This window comes from Sceloporus undulatus, chromosome 5 (genome assembly GCF_019175285.1).
Source record: "Sceloporus undulatus isolate JIND9_A2432 ecotype Alabama chromosome 5, SceUnd_v1.1, whole genome shotgun sequence".
Lineage (NCBI taxonomy): Eukaryota > Metazoa > Chordata > Lepidosauria > Squamata > Phrynosomatidae > Sceloporus > Sceloporus undulatus.
The window spans coordinates 88,405,252-88,417,375 of record NC_056526.1 but is presented as its reverse complement, the minus strand read 5'-3'; the positions used below and the strand labels follow the sequence as shown (position 1 = coordinate 88,417,375).

Below are 12,124 nucleotides of genomic sequence, written 5' to 3'. Positions count from 1 at the left end.
CTCCACAAGCAAGAGCCATCACTTCTTTAACCAGCTTCAAAACGGAGCTGAAAACCATCCTATTCAGAGAAGCCTTCCCAGGCATCGCATAATTGTCGCTTACTATCTGATGTTCTGTTGTTGGCTGTTTATCGATCCATTTCCTGTATTCCTATGTACTGTATATGTATTATCCTACTTGTGATTATGTATTTTCCCTGGATAACGATTAACCATCCATTATGAAGCCTTGCCCTCCCTCCAGTCCATCTGCCTTGGTCCAGGCCTCGGAGGTTGAGAGGAACTGCTGGACCTCTTACCCTTTCTCGTCACCACTCCCTTCTCCTTCTGTATCATGTCTTTTTTAGATTGTAAGCCTGAGGGCAGGGAACCGTCTAACTAAAAAGATTGCATGTACAGCGCTGTGTAAATTTACAGCGCTTCATAAATAAAGGTTAATAATAATAATAATAATAGTGGTTGTTTTGCACAGAAAATACTACCTTGCAAACCTAGAAGTGTCCAAAGGTTATTTTTATGCACTTTTGTTTTGTGTATGTGTGTAGCAAAAATAATATGAGGACTGCAAAAAATGAGTCATAAATCACAGGATTAAAACCAGTCAAAAGTATCCTATGTTGAGGAATAATGAACAGAGCTTCTGCTTCAGCTTTTACTTATTTTTGTTATCTTTTGATGGAACCTCCATGTGTAGAATTAGAAGCATAAAATACTGTAGGCTTGAAGCTCTGAATTTTAGTTCACTGTCCACGTACTGAACAATTTTAATAAAGGAAAAGCAATGTTGTCCCTTCATCTGTAGTAGCTACAGTGCAAGTCTAGCATATTTCTGCTTAACGAACTGCTTGTGGGGTTTAAATGTCAACTGCTTATGCATTATTGATGAATGTGTCATTTTTTCTAAGCAAATAAGCAGTTTTTAGTTCAGTAGCATGTTTCCAGTCATGATGCACAGTGCTTGTACAAAGCAGACATAAATTGTCTTATAGCAATACCATTTGTACTCTGCTTTGTTAAAGCCACCAGTTTAATCCCAGAACACAGTTCTCTAAAGTGGGTAGCAAACTTTATTTACATCTTATTCATGATGTACAAATTGCTAGGAGCTAAGCAACAATTACTTCTGAGCCACTGTGACTGATTTGTTTTAAAATGACTAGTGTGTTTAATGATAAGATAACAAGTGTGGACAAGCTATACAAATTTATATTCCTATAATAGGGGAAATAAACAGAAAAAACTTTCAAGATATAAGAAGTAATTTCTTTGAATTCATAAACAGCTGTTGGCTGCAGTAAATGACTGGTCTTATAACACATACAATGAAACAATGACCTTCTTGGGAAGCAGATTTTGACAGCAGCATTTTGAAATAATTTATAGCATAGTAATGCAGTGCTTGGAAAAACATTTCATGGCTTAAATGGTTATCTCTCCTGCTGTCCAAAAGCTACAAGGAATGCATATACAGTACTTCCTCAGAAAACACATGTTTTGCATATCCTAGAAATGGGAGGTCAAGATTTCAAAGAAAATCATGGCAAGGAACCTACATTTTACGGATCTTTGGATAAAAATGGATCCCAAGGAAGGAAATTATAGGCACGCTTATATAAAGAGTTCCTCTGGCCTGATCAAATAGCTTCAGCTAATAGGGGCATGTTAAATTATTGGAATTTTGAAGAAGTATTTGATGCTCATTGGATGCTGTCACAATTTTATTTGCTTTTATGTAGTGGTACATTATTTCCATATTATTCATTTCTCATGTTATCTAGTTTCATGAATATGCACATACTCTTTTCATGCAAATGAAAACAACAGATGGACTGGTTGACTGAACTGTATGTGGTCTGAGCCCATTAATAACAGTGACAAGAGTTTTGCAATTACCATCCATATTTTTCAAGTTGAAAATACAGAAAAATGGTTTCCTCAGCTCCATAATTAATATGAACTACCACTTTCTTCCCTGTTAAATTTTGGTGCTTCCTCTCTACCTGTGTTCCAACACTACCCCCACATCAGGATTAGGAACCTTGCAGCCCTCCAGATGTTGTTGGATAGCATCTCCCAACAACCCTAACCAGCATAAGCCATATGAATAATGCAGGGAGTTGTAGTCCAACAATATCTGGAGGGCAGGATGATCCCTACCCCTGTTCTTATTGCATGTTTTAAAGACTAACCCAAGGACTATTAAGACTAATGTATTTAACATGATGAAATCACAGTACTAAACAGCCAGATTACTTCCCAAGACCAACTCTGCCTTTCTGAGAGCAAAGAGAGGGGCCAATGCACTAAGAATGGGATTTTGGCAGCACTTGACTCCTCCAGGCACTGTTGAGCTAGCTGTGTCTCCTGTGCATCTTAACAGTGACAGTAACTGGAGGAGAAGAAGAGCAAAATGGCCTCAGTTGTGACCACAGAGCTCTCCTTGAGCAACAATTGAATCCCTAACCTTCACTCTCCCATCACATCCACAATTTGCTCCAAAAGTCCAAGAAATTATTTCCTATTTTAATATTTTCAAAATTAGGAAACTATCACTACCTTCTGTATATGCCTGGGACTAGACACTAAGTATCATTCCATTGTTTGAGTCACTCTCAGTTATAAACTTTGGCCAAGATTTTATATGTATGTGTAGCTCTCCATGTACAGTTCTGTGTCCTCCCATCTCAAGCCCTGAGAGGGATCCCTGCTGTTGTTTGCATCCTGGTGTGAAAGGGAGGGAATGGGGAGGTGATTCAGACCATAGAGACAATGCTGGTCTTGGCTCAGTCAGCATGTGGGGATATGAGGGTTTACTCTCATCCATTTTACAGTGCACTCTCTTTTTCCTTTCCCCGGAAGCTCAGTACAGCCAGATCTTCATGGTCTGAATTGCTCCCCCCGACACGGATTGACAGCTGTGAGGTGGTGGGAGGTTTTTGGATGGTGTCCAAGAGCAAGAGAATAGCCTTCTGTGCCTTGTCCAAAAAGGGACTTGCTATACTTACACATGCTGTGTGTTGTCTTTATAGATATTACTGTTCATCATTTGGGTGGCGCACCCATTTTAAAAACATTACAGGGCAAAATAACACATTTTTTCATTAATGACTTCTTGTGACACCACTGTGTTTCTACCAAAGAATTTAACTCATACTATACAAAGCTACTAAGAGGGTTGTTTTGAGGGAAACGGTACCAAATCAGGACAGCAGGGACCAAAAAACTGCCAGAGGTGGGTTATATATGGCATAATTCTTGCCCTGTATCATGGGGGGAAATCTTTTACATGGGCTAGATGCTCCACCCAAGGGGAATATCAATGGTCCTAGTGGAGCTGTAGAAATATATCACCATAGGGGAACATTGTTTTACTGTATCACAAATGCAGTGTCCTCAATATATTATGAACCTCTGTTTTTTGAACATCCCAGGTGGTTACACTTGACCCACCTCTTCCTTCCAGGTTCATTCATGGTTGTTGCCATACTACATGTGCTGTAAGGTGCTATGTTCATATACATAACCATGCTTGCATATTAATAATGATGCTTTAATACCTTCTAATTTACAGTTTGTTTAGTTTTAACATTTAGTGTTATTTCCTTCTCCAGAAGGTAGTTTACAGTAATTATGATGTTTTCTTCAGAGATATTCAGGGAGCAGACCAGGCCTTCCAGGGCAGTTGAGGAGACATCTTGAGGAAACATGATGGCTTCTTCACCAGGAGAGGCTAAGAAATAGAATACACACCAGTAGGAGGCTCAAAGAAGAGAAAATCATGGTGAGAGCTTTGCAAATTTTCCTTACAGATTTAAATGGAAAATATTCTGTTTGCTAATCTGTGTTTTTGCTGAACCTTATATTTTTCTAACTAATGATTTAATGTATGGTGCCACCATAAAATTTCACATCCAGAGTCTATGGCATGAGCCTTTCACTAGATGCTCTATCCCAATAGCTTGGATTTTCAGGTCGTTTTAATCCTGACAAAACTGCCGGTTTACAAATGCATAGTTGCAGTTTTGCTAAATAACCAGCAGGTGGCTTTATAATACAGAAAAGCTGGACATTACTATGTTAATACAATGGTATGCGATTTCCAAAATATTCCATGAAAATTTTGCTTTAAGGATCCTAGAATGAACAAAGTTGTCAACACCATTTCCCCTTGCAATAGGCACAGCTCAACATACAACCTTTCTTTTATTCTTAATTGTAGAGCCAGGTAAAAGTGTAAATACTGAGCAAGCTCATTTTATTATTTTCCCTTTCAAAAACTAGGAATGGGAGGATTATTCTTGACAGCATTCTTTCATATAGAAGAAGGTAGCTTCTTTTTCAAGTATTTTCTTTTTTGATGGTATATTATTTATTACATGTATATCCTGCCCTTCTTCATGCTCAAGGTGACATACGTGGTTCTTTTCTTTCCACTTTATGCTTATATCAATCTTATGATGTAGGACAGACAGAGAGAGTGCCTGGCCCAACATTACTCATTGAATTTCATGGCTAAGTAGGAACTCAACCTGCCTCTTTCAAGTCCCAATATTTACTGGGAACGACACAGCCAGCCATGCCAAACCAAACCACATCAAAACTAAATGCTGGCTTCTCTGCCTGCTGCAGGTACCTCACATCCCAAGCCTTTCTTTTCCAAATGGTTATGTTTCAAAGTCCTGAAGCTGTAGAGATTGTGGACAATAAGTACAATGTCCACATTTATAATGTCCTTCGATCCCCTTCTTCTCAATTGTAACAAATCTGAATGAACCAGACAACCTCCCAATAGAAGATGTCCTGTAAAAACTCACCATAGGTAACTAATCTGATATCTCACTTCCAGTGCCAATGTCTGGAAGTATTCCTTCTTACAGAATAAGTCAAAGGGGAAATTCCATGGAAAAGAATATTTTCTGTGTAGGATGGCAGGGAGGTAAAGAAAACAATTGGTCATGTGGAAGTGTATTGGTCCTACTTTTGGATAACCCCTCTGCTGCATTTGAGTTTAAAAACAAAAAAACAAACTTGGACTGAAAATTATAGTGATGGATTGAGGTGGAGTTATGTTTGCTCCATAAGATTTGCCCAAAAGCTAGATTCCTGCATATATGAGAGGGATGGTGACTGGAAATAATGTCATAATGAATTCCAATCCATTGGTTTACTGAACAGAGGGAAAATCTTTGCCAATATATACTAAAGTGCTCAAAAATGGAATCTGAGGCTGACTGACTAGTTATTGGTGAACTTGGTGGTGGCATGCATGTTGATCCATTTAACAAAATCTGAAAACTTGTTACTGTGTTCAGTAAATTGACAGTATGTTCATATGTGCCAAGAGAATGAACTAGAAGGATGAAAAATGCGACAGGTTTTAAGATTTAGTTAAATGGATTAGAATTCATTATCGCATTATTTCAGTCACCATCCCTCTCATTTATGTAGGAATCTACCATATCAGCAGTTCTTGCATATCAAATGTAACTTCACCTTGATCCGTGACTTCAGTCCAAGTTTTTGTTCACTCAAACAGAACAGAGGGGTTATCCCCCATGGATTATTCAATAGGCTAAAAGTAGGGCCAACGAGACAAGACACATCACATTTTTAAAATTTATTTATGGGATTTATATCCTGCCTTTCTCCTAAAATGGGATTCAAAGTGACACCTTGGGGTTCTTCTTCAGCCAGCAAAATGTCTCAGGCCAGCACTGAACAAAACTACATTTCTGTAACCCTGAAGCGCCTATGAAAAAAAGTGTCTTTACAGAGCATATGAGAATGTCTTTTAACATTTATTTACGAAGCTGCAGGACAGTTGATTATAAGGTCATTTCCTCTGGGCTCAAGAAAGCCAGGTGCTTTTTGAAATGTCAGAACATAACAAATGAACAAACCAGTACTGATACTAGGCATCCTGCTGCTTCTGAAACACAAACAAAATGGAGAGATGAAAAACAAAGATGAATAGAAAGAGATGAAATTAGTGCCGAGCGGAAATGAAAATCTATCATCGCCTTCTGTTTTCATCTTCAGGCAGGAATGAACTGAATTTCAGCAAAGTTGTTTTGATACACTTTGGTGTCGTTTGGGGGCCTGTTTCAGCCTTCTGATGTTTCTTTGATGTTCTGCCTCTTGATTAACTCAGAAGAGATTGATTGCATAATATGGTGTTAAAAGCCAAGTACAGCTTACATTAATTTCCTACTATATGCAAAGTAAGGCATGTTTTATGTAAAACTAGTAGCACATATACATAATCCAATCATAATTCCCAACATCCCAGACTAATTATTACTGCCTATGGGGACATTCTGGGCAGAATGAGGATACCGTCCTGAAAAAGGCCTCTCATTTTAAGATGTATATTTAATTTGATGAGAGGATGAACCCTGATGCACCATTTGCTTTGAGTTTACTGAGCTGCCTTTTATTCTCTAGGTTATTTTTTTCTTTTCTTTTCAAAATAATTTCTTTACACTACAATAACTCATGTGATGAGAATGAACAAATATCATGGCGTTACTGGCTTTCCTGTCCTTTTTTCCTAATCTTTTAAATTAGCTTTTAAAACATAAATCATACAAAATAAGCACACTCAACATAATAACCCTAAAGTACACAAAAATAAGCTAATTTACTCTCCACCTCTCAGTCTTCCCAACTGCCTCCCCCGTAAAACTGTATCTATTAATAATCAACATATAACCAATAGAAAATCAAACTAACACAACAGAAATTAAAATTGATTTTCCACTTCCCAAGGCTAAGAATATTAATGCTTAATAGCTTCAGTTTCTCAATAACACTAACTCATTTTATTTCACTTTTGACCTAAAATGCAAAAGTTGCTTCAAGTCTCAAAGTCTGCAACTAAAATCTTCCCTCGTTTCTTCTTTACATAAATCAGAAATAATACCCAGACTTTTAAAAAATTGTCAGATTTTAATCAGTGTTGTTGATTTGTCCATCTTGGCCAACTCAAACACTTTAACAATCCAGTCCTCTTCTTTAGGAAGACAATCTGTTTTCCAGTTCTGGGTATACAACAGTCTAGCTGCAATGATCATATAGTATATCGCTTTATAGTTTATATTTTTATATTTCTCTTTTGAAATACTCAACAAAAGCAACTCTGGCCTTAAATCAGTTCTACATTTAAAAATAGATTGCTTTTTAAAAATTTGTCTCCAGTAATTTTTAGCTTTGTTACAAAACCACCACATATGGTAAAAAGTACCTTCACATACCCACATTTTCAACATTTATTTTTAAAGATTTTTATACATCTTAGATAATCTTTCTGCCATCAAATACCATTAGTACATCTTTAGTAAAAGGCAATGACCTCTGCAATAAACTAGTACTGATCTTGTCTTTCTATACTGAAGCTGTGAAAAACAGTGAGGAGACAAGATTCATGTGCTCTGGGATGGTCATCTGTGTATTCAGTGTTTAAAAAGCCCAACACATTCCAGCTACAATGAAGAAGGGCCTTCTTCAGGGGCTGGAAACTAATACAAATACAGTACACATATATCATAAATATTAAAAAGTCAGGATAACACTCACTGAACTATAACATAAAAATACTCATATTATTCATGTCAAAATTATACATATCCTTTCAAAGAATTCAGTGGCGTTGAAAACACTCTCCAAAATACAGGACCGTAGAAAAGAGATCAGAATCTACAGCATTTCTTTATATATACATATTCCACATAGACCTTGAAAAGGCATAACCAATGATATGTCTTGGAATGAGACATGGCGACCTCTGATGCAGTCTCTACATTGTTCCAGTCATGTATATACATATGTTCTATTACAAGCTTTCTCTATTGAATTCAAATTAAATCAAATTATCCTAAATGGAGCTTGCCTCCTCACTGTTTTCTGCTCTTGAGTACAATACTGAAGCCGTGTAATCTGAAATGATATTTTAAATACAGTTTTTAACCTGTTTTTTAACCTTCTCTTATTTTGTATGCCCTTTTTATTTGGGTTGGTCTATGACTGTAATAAATAATCTTCTCCTTCATTGGTACATCATCTTATAATTTTTCTCTCTCATTATAATCTTTCAGGCCAGTCATCCACATTGTTTCCCAGTGTTCTAACTCAATGTTATATCCCAAATTTTGGGCCCATTTGAACAGCGTTTTGAGTGGTTGAAGGACAAGGAATGAAGAGGTGGCCCCTCTTATGCTTCAGTGGATCAGATGCCATCAATCAGGTGAGGGATTTGGCAACATTGCAAGTATTAATCTGGAGCCAAAAGATTCACATATATCCTTCCCCCAAGTAAATCCCTTTGAATTCAGTAAAGCTTTCTGCTAGAAAAGAGGATATAGGATTGCTATGTACATTTTTAATTAGTCTATTTTCCAGATGATTCAACAGAGAATTTCTTAATTTTCAAAAGTATATGCCTTTGATTGCACAAACCAGCCAGCACAAGAGACAGGTCTCTTAGCTATGCCTCTTGGGTGACCAGGGTGAGAGAGGAGATTTGGCCATAGAGGACCAGCAAGACCAAATTGCCATAGTAGATGTTTTGGGCGACTTTAACAAACATATATTTACCAGCTCCTTATGTTTCAAATCTGACTTGGCCATGTAAACTTACTAGGTGACCTTAGCAAGTCACACTTTCTCAGTTTCAGAGAATGGCAATGATAAACCCCATCTGAAGAAACTTGCCAAGAAAACTCCATGATAAGTTCACCTTAGGCTCATCATAAATAGGAAAGGACTTAAAGGCACACCACAACAACAACAACAAATTAAGAGCATTAATAAAATGTTAGTGACAACTAATTATTGTCTCATTTTCTATCAGTTAACAAAAATGGATTGATTTTCAAACCTCATGTTCTAAGTTTTGCCTTGAATTATTTATTGGGTGGGCAGGCAGCCTCAGGCAACAAAATGTCATCATTCAGTGCTGCCTGCTCACTGTGATGGAAGCAGTATGTTCATCTTGTGAATTCTTGTTATTCCCTGCAATAGCACCTCTGTATCAAAAGAACCCTCTTTCACAGGCTGTTTTAGGAGAAGTAGTTCAAAAAAGTAACTTTTTCAGCCTTGACATTCTGAAAGTCAAGAAAGCACACAAGCACTTTTACCAAAAGAACCCAAAACAGGGCCTTAAACGCTAACCCCAAACAGCTGGGCAAATTATGTATGGTAGAGAGATATTTATTTATTTTATTTATTTCAAGGATTTATATCCCACCTTTCTGCTACAATGGGATTGAAGGGATTATACGAGCTACATTAAGGGCCTGTTTCCACTACACAGTTATAACAGAACGATTCCACTTTGAATGACATGGCAATATCCTATGGAATCCCATTGGATGCTCTGGAGGTATGCCAGAGAAGTGGGGTGAGGGGACAGAGGAGCAAATTTGAGTTTTATTTTTAACTTTGTCATTGATGCAGATCTTGGAATCCTTTGAGCAAAGCAATCTTCCCCCTTCCATCTTTACGGTCACTGAGCCATCAGACACTAAAGGGTGGGAAGGATGGCTAAAGGCGAAACATGAAATCTTCTGTGATGAAGGATATGGCTGCATTGCTGATGATGCTGTTTTACAGGACTATTAATTTATCTGAACTCTTTCTTGGAATGGCTTCAGGGCTCCCATCTCCGACTCCCTTAGAAGGTAAGCCACTCTAAAGAGATATTAACTGGCAGGGTGGTTTAACTTGAGCAAACATTATTTGAGGCACTCAGTTTAAGTTTTTTCTTCTTCTTTACCCTCCCTGGAAAAAGGTACTATTACTTCTGTGTGTCAGTTCTTTTAAGCTAAAAATAAATGTATGGTTTATTTGGAGTAGTTGCACATCATCAGGATTCTTGAAGTCTGGTTTTGCAGATGGAAACTTGCCCTTTATAAAGAAACATTGTAGAGTACAGATGTTTAAGGGTTCATTTCTGCTGCTATTTATGTGTATAACATGTTGATTTACCTTTATAGCTAAACACTTTGAGAAGAGCCTTCTGTAGGCTGATTTTAGTTAAAACTAGTGAGTATACAGTGGGCCCTTGGTATCTGCTGAGGTTTGCTTCCAAGACGCCCCTTGGGTACCCAAATCCATGGATACTCAAGTCTCATTAAATGAAATGGCATAGTAAAATGGTGCCCCTTATATAAAATGGCAAAATTGCGACTTGGTATTTGGAATGTATATTTTCTTGAATGTTTTCAAGCTGTGGATGGTTGAATCCATGGATATGGAGTGCCAACTGTACATTGTCATGTCCAGGTTTTCCTTGGTTGTAGGAGATACTGGGTTGATTGATTGTTTTAGGTTTGGATGTGGACATTGCCACATCAGCCCCACTCTCATAGCAATTGCATCCATTTTTAAAAAATGCAAACACGCCAGTTTCAGAGGAGCCATTGGCGCCTTACAGACGGGCCTAAGCGGCGCCGTCGTTGCGCCAGGAATACGCGCGAGGGGCGGCACTTCCGGATGCGCCTTGCCCCTCACGCGTATTCCATACGGCAAGATGGTGGCGCCCTATACAGACGGGCACGGCCATCTTGACGTAACAGATGCACAGCGTCCGGACGTCTAAACCCGGAAGAGCCATCGCGAGTGCGCGCTTTGGCACTTGCAGCGGCTCTTCCGGGTTGCCGGAAGGAGTGCAATTTCTGCACTCCTTTTTTGCAGCGCGGAGGAGTTGCACGGTTTGGCTGCTGCGGCTCCTCCGCGCTGCAACCGGCAGCGGCCCAAGACCGCCCCTTTTGGACGGTCTGTAACGGGCCATTATCTCACATCTTCACAATTGTGTGACTGGGGCTGCCACTGTCTTTGTATTCTCTTCCTGATGTCCCCTTAATTCCACCTCCCTTCCTTATGCTCTACCCACCATGCCTTTGGATTATTTCGTTTTATATTTCTTTTAACTTTTTCATGCAATTCCAGAGTTCTGCTACTGCAACTGAAGTTTAATAAAAATACAGAAAATAAATAAAGTCAATCTTCCTTCTTGGGAATAGCAAGGAGGAGAGGAGGGCACAACTGCCCTGGAGCAGCATTTTGTACCTGAGGACTAGTACGATTGGGAGCTCATAGTTGAGTTTATAGATGTCCTAACCACTTTAAGGAACACAGCAGCTATGGGTCAGAGGTATTGTTGTGTGATAAGCATAATCAAAACTGTTTTTTTCTGGCTATAATCAAGGTTTAAAAGTCATATACAATAATCTTCTGAGTCTCTGACAATCAAACCAGATACACACACATTTGTACCAGGAATCTTGAATGGTGGATCCTAGACAAATCTTCTCCTCTCCCACCTCAACTAATCATTAGTCTTGTTTTAAGCTGGTTTCTCTAATACACATCTGATAGTTAAGTAAGCCAATAAGGAGAAGGGTTTAAAAAAGGAAGTGCATCAGAATAAGGTGATGAGGATTTTGCTCCCCTCCCTGTTGCCTTCCTCTTAGTACCAGATAACACGCTTTCCCTCTGTACAGAATGGATAGGGATGTAAATATTCGTGTAGAGAGCTAGCACGAGCTTTTTCTGTTTGAGGAGAAAGACAGAAAAGTGCCCCCTCTCATTCCATATACAAAAGTCAACTAGACTGGAAGTTGAATCTTTTCTTCTCAGTGTTGATGAGATAATATCTGCCACACTTGGAATAAACAGACTGGCAAAATGGCTGTGCTCACTGTCTATACAGCTTTCATTTTGACACTTTTAGCCTCCCTCCAGGCATCTGCCACATGAAACAACCTACCTGATACTTTTACTGTGTCTATATTATACCCATCTACTAATATGAAGCCAGTTCAAATGTCATGGCTCCATTCTTCAGCATCGTGAATTCTGTAGTCTGGGGAGGTACATGGACATCTTTCCTGAAATTCAAGGGTGTCATAATTCACCCTCTGTACAATTCAGGTGAAGAGGAGAACGAAGAGGCAGCTTGCCAGGAATTTGCAACTCCTGGTACTGAAGGTCCTAAGAGCTGGGGCTGAGGTGGTAAAGGTCCCTGCTCCCCATCAGGAGGTTGCTGAGGATGCTTAAGACACACCACTGTCCTTTGCTGAGTAATGAACAATAAACACTGATCCCAGAAGCTGTAACGTAACAG

General features: G+C 38.7%; 1 protein-coding gene across 4 annotated transcripts in view; it reads left to right on the top strand.

Moving 5' to 3' along the window:
* Nucleotides 1-9,672, top strand: part of ARNTL2 (aryl hydrocarbon receptor nuclear translocator like 2) — a 53,271-nt gene extending 43,599 nt beyond the window's left edge. For all 4 annotated transcript variants that reach the window (XM_042468357.1, XM_042468356.1, XM_042468355.1 and 1 more), the window contains 3 exons: nucleotides 3,647-3,781; nucleotides 8,094-8,242; nucleotides 9,454-9,672. In XM_042468357.1, the coding sequence (XP_042324291.1) occupies nucleotides 3,647-3,699 (53 nt within the window). In that variant the 3' untranslated portion in view covers nucleotides 3,700-3,781; nucleotides 8,094-8,242; nucleotides 9,454-9,672. The remainder of the gene's footprint in view (nucleotides 1-3,646; nucleotides 3,782-8,093; nucleotides 8,243-9,453) is intronic.
* Nucleotides 9,673-12,124: the final 2,452 nt, after the last annotated feature.